At 51.9% G+C, this 8,104-nt stretch overlaps 1 protein-coding gene across 1 annotated transcript; it reads left to right on the top strand.

Moving 5' to 3' along the window:
• Positions 1-7,290: 7,290 nt before the first annotated feature.
• On the top strand, positions 7,291-7,892 carry LOC149357311 (uncharacterized). The gene has a single exon (XM_089576562.1). It carries the CDS (start codon positions 7,308-7,310, stop codon positions 7,890-7,892), a length of 585 nt encoding a protein of 194 aa, XP_089432688.1. The 5' UTR covers positions 7,291-7,307.
• The last annotated feature ends 212 nt before the right edge of the window (positions 7,893-8,104 follow it).

Genomic DNA, 8,104 nt, shown 5'->3' with positions numbered 1-8,104 from the left:
CGAAGTTCTTTGATGCAAAGTGATAGCCAGCGCCTCTGGTGGGGCTTTTTTTTTTCTAACAAGCTTTGAAATGCTTTTGCGTAAGAAAAGATGCTAGTTTTTTTTAATATAAAGGACACAACAAAACATAACATATTTTTGCTCACGAACACAATTAGCTTGTTATTGTTCATCCAATCATAATCGCACGCCAGCTGAAGTCATATCCGCTGCAAAAATGCAAAAGACCACCGCTGTGTGCCGACGCCGTCAGTGCCATGATTTTGATTCTCGAGCAACTTAAAATATTAAATACAGAAATATGCGTGTTATGACCGGTGGTAATAGCGTCGCCATAACTCAACAATTACAACAAGGAAGCAAAACAATGCACTCAGATTATGGTGCAGGGCCCCTTTAAAGGGGTAGAGACACCAAATTTTTGTGTTGTATCTCTGGGTTGTAAATAATGCGTAGCGATTCAGTGAGCATGGAACACCATCTTAGAAGCATGAACTCGCATTATATAATTAATAATTGTATTATTTGTACCCAGCAGTTTCGGTTTCGGTTCGTAGTTGCCAGGTTTTGCCAGGCTCTTTCATGACGTCAAAAACCAGACAATGCGTTGTCACGTGGGTCCGGAAAGCCGTGACGTCGTGTAGGCATGTCGTCTGCTTGACACGCACGTGGTGCGCGTAAACACGGAGAGCCGGGCTAGCCGGGCGGAGGGCAAGTCGAACAGCTCCTAGTCGGAAAGAAGAGTTTTATTTCGGCGAAGACACTGATTATGAGGAATCGCGGGATGACACAGACGAGGAAGAAGACGCCGCGGTTCGAACCCCGACAACAACTTCATTTTTGATCCGCTGGCCAGCGATTCCGAAGAGGAGGCAGGCGTCAGGCCCGACGCAGCTCAGATTGTGCCAGCGAACGCCGAGCGTGTAGGCAACGTCAAATGGTAAAGGCGCGTTCACACTACGCCGACGATCGGCCGATTTCAGTCTGGCGATGGTCGGCGGCAGCGATTTTCGTGCCGTCGGCGCGTCTGTCACACTGCGCACCGACCGAGCACCGGTCGTCGCCTGACGAGCGCATCGCCGTCGCGTCGCCGAGATAGCAGCCGTCGGCCGACCCGTGTGGCACACTCTGCCGACAACAGCGCCGACCTCACGCCGACGTTGTCCCATCCCGACAGCTCGATGCTGCTTCTTCGTGCGCGCTGCTCGTCTGCTAGCTCCGTTGATGAATGCGTCGTGGAAATCGAACTTATCTTCTATTATGGGACGAGTTCGCACTAAAGCGATGTGAAGAGTAGGCCTTTTATTATAGCGCAGTCGACTTCCAAAGCGCCGTCAACTGCGGAAGCGAGACCACCTAGCAAGGGCGTCCGCAGAATTTTTTGCAGGGGGGGGGGGCATTGGCTGTTGGCGCCGGAGGGGGGGGGGGTTATGTTCGTAGCAAAAAGGCACTATTTGCGGAGTAAATTTATTTATTTATAAATAAATAAAATAAATAAGTAAAATACACACATGAAAGAAAAATTACAAACAGCAAATTAAAGCGTGGCTAGGAGAGATACATTGGAGTTTATCAACGAAGAAACAATTAAAATTAATAAAAATGCAAAAAGATACTATCACTTCGTGGAGAAGAGTGCTCAGTCTTGCTGCATACGGGTTCTCGACACACCCGGATTGATGACCAGCACACAGCACAATATGTTCACAAACACGCAACGACAGTCAGTCAGTAAACAGCAACTGTAGACGCCTCGGATTTTTCTGGGCGAATTGCGTGATGACACGGGTGATAAATTCATTCCTGTGCTTCATTACACGCTCTCGGTGCACACTCATCATACAAAGGCCGTCCAGTCTGTCGTTTGTCATCGTTGAGCGTAGCCACGTTTTCACTCTCCTCATTGTACTGAAGGAGCGTTCGACCGTACAGGTAGTAACTGGCAAAGCCAGAGCCACCTCAATGGCTTTTGCAACACCAGGGAAGAATGTCTTGGCCTGATGTAGAAGCTCGCAGTAAGTTATTTCTGATGGGTCCCCAGTTTTGTTGCACCACATCTCGTACCAAGAGATGGCCTCTTCCTTGAAGTTGTCGATGCCGTAAAAGCACTGGAGTTCTTCGGCGAGAACAGCGAACTCAACACGGCTCAAGTGCTTCATTTTTGATGGATGCAGCTGGAGAAGTTTGAAGCTCCTCTCATTGCTTTCAGAAAAGCGCCGAGCTAAAGAAGCAGTGAGGGAGTCCAAGTACGGCACATATATTGCCACACGGTAGTATTCCTCCGGCGACTGAATCCCGTAGTTGTCTCGGTGGGCCTGACGAGAGACTTGTCTTGGCACAGATATCACCACATTTAAGTGATTGGCTGCCTCCCTTGCTGCATTCATGATGTTAGAGAACTCCTCTACAGCGTTCGTCCGGTGGCCGCGAAAAATACGTTGCAGCTCAGTGATGTGGTCATGCACAGAATGGAAGTCCATGGATACACCTTGCAGAATGTTCGTAACTGGTTCGAGCCGAGCGCTGTACTTCGCTACAATATGCAAGCAGACGATGAAAGATGAGCTTGTTGTTGCGCAGTAGAGGATGTGAGCTCGTTGTCTAGTTGCAGCGTTCGAGCATGATTCCGTGGACGCGAGCTCCTCGAGGGCTTCGACTATGGCCACGTAATGCTGAGAGAAGATCCTAATAGACTTATATTTTGCAGACCATCTTGTCTCACACAGCATCGGAATGTTCGGCACCAATTTTCTCCGGAGTACGCTCTCGCGGAAGAAGTTTATGGTTTGTTTGATTATGCCAATTGTGTTTCGAATTTCAGAGACGTCGTTCAGATCGTTGATGACGAGATTTAGTTTGTGACTTGCACAGTGGAAAAATAGTGCCTTCGGGAACTGTTTTTGTATAATTTTGTTCACTCCAGCTTCTTTTCCAGCCATTGTAGAGCATCCATCGTACCCCTGTCCAACGAGGTTCGAAAGAATCAGCCCGACATTCGTCAAAAACTTCAAGATTGCCGCGGCGATGCAAGCGGAGTTTAATTGCTCCAGCTCTACAAATCCCAAAAACTGCTCTCGAACGCACACTTCGGCTCCCACCTTGTCAATAAAGCGAACGCCTATAGACATCTGCTCTTTTCCTGAAATATCTGCAGTTTCGTCAGCAAGAACGGAAAAAGCAAACGCTTTGTTAGCTTCGGTAACTATCTGCTCTTTCAGGATGTCGCCACAGATTGTGATGATCTCGTTCTGGACGCGGACAGAAGTGTACTTGGCATTGCCAGCAGAAGAAGCGAAGTGCTCCTGAAGTAGAGTATCTCCAGCTTCTACACGAAAGTCAAGCAGATCATTGAAGACTCCACTATCGGACTGCTTGCCGCGAATTGGCAAGTCATGCGTCGCGCAAAAGACAATGGTGGAAACTATTGGAAATAGTTTCTCACGGTTCCTTTCAACTTGCGCGTGGAGTGCTCTGTTCAGCTGCTCTACAACGGGTAGCTGCTTGCCTTTCATCACATCCATAAAGTTCTGTGAGGCCGTCATTGCCTCCTGGTGCCATGGGATTTTACGTGATCCCTGCACGCCTCGTGCATTTTTCTGTAGTTACTGAAAGCGCGCACGATAAAACTACCTTGAGTACCCCGGTGAACACGCGGAGGAAAAATGACGCAAAAACGACAAAAGGCGCCTTTCGCTGTCGCTGAGTACGCAAGCCAGGGGGCGTAATCTCCCAGCCACTGATGTCGAAAAGGCCTCTTTCCAGGTGTTACATCCTTCTTAAAATCATATGTGACATTTGGCGACCATGGCTTAGTAAGAAGACGTAACTTCAAAAAGTCCGGTATGCCAGTGAGTTTAGCTTTGCCTAGAAACTCTCCTAAGTCATATTCTTGAGGCAAGTTATTTGTTTTCTTGATGTTGTCTCCGGACTTCGATCCCAAGCAAGGAGAAAGGGAATCGTCTCGGCTTACTGCGTGACCGGAGCTCGCTGGTGAAGTTCCTTCCATGGAGACGACGACGTCGGCTACTGTCCGGTGATGAAAGGTTGCATCGCTCTGGTCAAATCCGGACTTAAATCCCAAGAAAGGAGAAATGGAATCATCTCGGCCTGCTGCATTACCTGAACTCACTGTTGACAGAGTCCCTTCCATGGAGTCGACGACATCAGCTACTGTCCGGTGATAAAAGCTTGCATCACTCTGTTCAAATGCTACACCGTTGTCACATATCACACCAGAATCTGCAGGGGCGCATTTGGATGACGCTTCGTCAGACAACCGCTGACGCTTGAAGAAGCGCCGAATGTCCATCATTCGGAACCGCGCGAGACAAAGCTGGCTATGGAGTTCTTCGGGGTTGGTAGTGTTAAAAATATATACACATCGATTGAAAAAACGGTTGAATGCGTACGTTGAAAACAAAAAATGACTATATATACAACGAAAACTTATTTACAAGATAAATGCACGCTCGCAGCTTCATACACCTCGCTCCATCTTGCTCGCGCAACCGCACAGTCGAGTATTTGCACACACACTACTCGCCGCTCGTCGTTTTCTCGTCCGCTGTCTTGATTGTTCTCAGCTTCGTTGACAACCGGCCACTAAAAATACCGAAGCACAAACACAGAGGCGCGCACACATGCAAGGGCCTACTTGCCGCAGTATCCCCGAATACGCACTGTTGGAGTTGAGGGTTCAGGACAGGAGTGCCGCTGAGCGAAGAGGTAGATGGCGAAAGGAGAATAGGTTTATTTACATTTTACATTGGTGGTTAGAAGTGAGACGATTCTGCCGCATCCGTTGTCGAGTTTTATATCCTTCTTGTTCCCTAAAGTCCCTAGGTTGAGGACGCCCTTGCCGGAGTGGGAGGGGCCTAGAGCTTTCACCTGTGCGCACACACACGACACTGCACTCATGGTCACGCCCCCTTCACATGTGGAGTCTGAGGGAAAGAAGGTTGTCGTCGAGGTAGCGTTGACGGCGGTAGGTGATGGCCTCCGGCCAGCCGAAGGATTCTGCGGGTCACCGACATCTGTTGATCATCAAATGCCACCCGCCGCTCGAGGCCAGACGCGAGGTCACGAAAACGCCGAAAGTGGTTCCTCGTGCTTGGGTCGGAGATGAGGCCCGCCAGCTTGTCGCGGTGCTTGGGCACGCCAAAGAGCAACCGGAGACGAGGCCCTTTGTTCCCTGGCACGGTCACGGCAAATGGGGAAGATAACGTTCGTCTCCCCGAGGCGGCGGCGGCGTTCTACACGTGCAGGCACTTTGTGAAGGGGGTCTGGTTTTGTTCCTGCACTCCAACCGGGCAAACTCCGTAATTGAAGTCACCTGGCACCTGGGTCCTCTCGGTGCTTGTGGTCCATGGCGGCAGGCCCGAAAGCAATCACCCTCAAGTCGCTAGCAGCCATACACAGTAGAAACAGGCGTGCTGGCGGCCACCCGGCGAGACTTGTTGTCGTCGTTCCTAATAGCACTTTGGGGGTGAAAGGAACGCCTCGCGACTTCCGAGGGGAAGGGACACTCGCCACTCCGGTCGGAAAATTTGTTTTGTGTGTTTTTATGGGGTTCAGAGCCCCAAAACGACTCAGGCTATGAGGGACGGAGTAGTACAGAGTTCCGGATAATGTCGACCACCTGGGTCTCTTTACCATGCACTGACATCGCACAGTACATGGGCGCTGTTGGGATTTGAGGCCCAGCCAGAGGTGACAGGCGAGCCAGGCGAGCCAGGCAGGCGCCATCGGGCTGCCTTGACCAAAGGCGCTGGCTTCCGGAGAAGATGCAAGGAACGCTGGTGTGGGGGCGCCTCTGGAGACTGCGTCGCCGTGAACAAAAGCAACTGCTAATCCCCTTTGCCGAAGATTCTGAAAGCGGCGCTTCTACCGAACTGCGCTCTCCCGTGGATCGGAGGAGACAGCGAGCGGCGGCGGCGCCAACTCATCGCCTGCTTGCCCTTGAGCAGCCCGACAAAGCGGGGGTGGACACGGCTGATTTGTCCCTCCCTCCTGAAGAATTCATCGGTGGCCGGATTGTGCACTGTCTGCCTCCGTGTGGCTATCTCTCTAGAGATCAAAGAAACAGGCACCCATCTCAAGACGCCTCGAAACACATGCTCGCCGGTGCCGCTGTATGTCTGCAACGACGCGTCCCCGGACGCGGCACTTCGCAGATGTGACCCAAAGCTGGAAGCGGGGCCGCTTTTACTCTTTTTGCTGAGCGCACCGCCGCCCCTGGTGTGCGGCCATCACTCACGGTTAGAGTGAGTGATTTTCCAGGGGGGTGCAGCCGCCCCCCCTTGCCCCCCCCTCCGGACGCCCATGCCACCTAGGCCTAGCGACGACTAGGGCAGCCTGGGACCAGCGCGCAGTTCAGGCGCGTTCACACTAGGCCGACGGGACCCCGAGGTCGACGCGACAGCGACGCCGACGGTCGCGTCGGACAACCTGGTCGTTCCCCGACTAGCCAGTCACACTGCACCGACGACGACGACGACGCCCCAACGAACAAGCGTCGTCCTAGTGTGACAACGCCGCCGACCAAAACGAGACCCGTTGGCCGACGTGCCTTGGGCATATCGGTGGCCGACGTGCCTTGGGCATATCGGTGGTCGAGCGAAAACATTCGCCGACCAAAAACAAGTAGCGAGCTCAGAGCGCGAAGTGCAATCATTATTTAGACAAATAATGCACGCGCAGCAACATTCATCAAGCCATATGGCCACTTGGCCGACGCGCCGCACTGATCGTCGCTTGCGAACTGCCGCCCCACTGCAAGCAGGGACACGGAGCGGTGAGCATCCCGATATAGGCGGGACATGTCCCTCTTTTGCGTTCGTTGCCCCGCTGTCCCGCCAGCATGCATGTGGGACGGCGTTTTGTCCCGCCTTCGCTGCACTGGCTACACCCGCCCTGCCTAGCTCCACCGAACCAGCCTAAATAATGGAAGAAACAAGCCATAGCCAGGCGGATCACAGAAAAGCACCCGTGACCACGAGTCGCGCCTTTTCGCGTTAAAAAGGGCTCCCTGGGCGCTGCCATATTGTTCACTGGACTGCAGTGGGCACCTCGCGCTAGCACGGTGGAAGCGGCGGCGGAACCGGTTTTCGGCAGTCCAGAGAAGGGGCGTTTCGACAACATCCTCGCCCGATGGAAAGTTCTATACAAGGAAACTTAGTGTGTTGGCTAGCTAGCGAGCCGAAGTCAAAGCCTGGTCCAAAGCTCGTTTTCCCATGCGTTCGCCCATGCTGTTTGCGCCGCGTGCTTACTTTTCTTGGTTTTAATGCTCGCTTATCGCGCCGACGACAATGCCTAAGCGGAAGTGCAAGTTCAACGGAGAACTGGGGAAGGAGTTCCCGTTCCTGAAGAAAGCGAAGTCGGAGTACGATGTCCGCTGCGAGAAATGTGGAACAGACTTTTCTATCGGCCACAGTGGACGTGCTGACATTTTAAAACACATAGGCACCGAGAAGCACAAACAGAATATGTCAGCTGCTGCGTCTTCCAGTGCACTAACGAAGTTTTTCAGGCACGAACATTCTGGTGACAAGGAACTGAAACTCGCTGCTTCCGAGGGCGTGTTTGCATACCACACGATCGCCCACAACCAAAGTTTTCGGTCGATGGACTGCACCTCAAAACTTGTTCAAAAACTTTTCGACGAGAAGTTTTCCTGTGCACGCACTAAGGCCGAAGCGATTGCCTTAAACGTGCTCGCTCCTTCTGCAGCAGAAGAGTTGAAGGCTGACCTCCAGGACGCAAAATTCATATCAGTCTTTTGTGATGCGTCGAACCACAAAGATCTGAAGGTTTTCCCCAATAATGGTCCGCTACTTCACCTCTGCTGCAGGAGTGCAAACGAAGCTGCTGGAGATCGACACCTTGCCAGGTGAAACTTCGAACATGGTGAGTCAGTACATCATGAACGCACTGGAATTCAACGACATCGCATCGAAGCTGGTTGCTTTCAGCGCTGACAATGCGAACTGCAACTTCGGTGGTGCCGCACGGAATGGCAAGAAGAACGTCTTCTCAAAAATATTCGATATTTTGCCTCAAAAGATAGTTGGGATTGGTTGCGCCGCACACATTGTGTACAACACCA

This window comes from Amblyomma mixtum, chromosome 3 (assembly GCF_055824585.1).
Source record: "Amblyomma mixtum isolate Tamu chromosome 3, ASM5582458v1, whole genome shotgun sequence".
Taxonomy (NCBI): domain Eukaryota; kingdom Metazoa; phylum Arthropoda; class Arachnida; order Ixodida; family Ixodidae; genus Amblyomma; species Amblyomma mixtum.
This window is presented reverse-complemented; position numbering and strand designations above follow the sequence as displayed.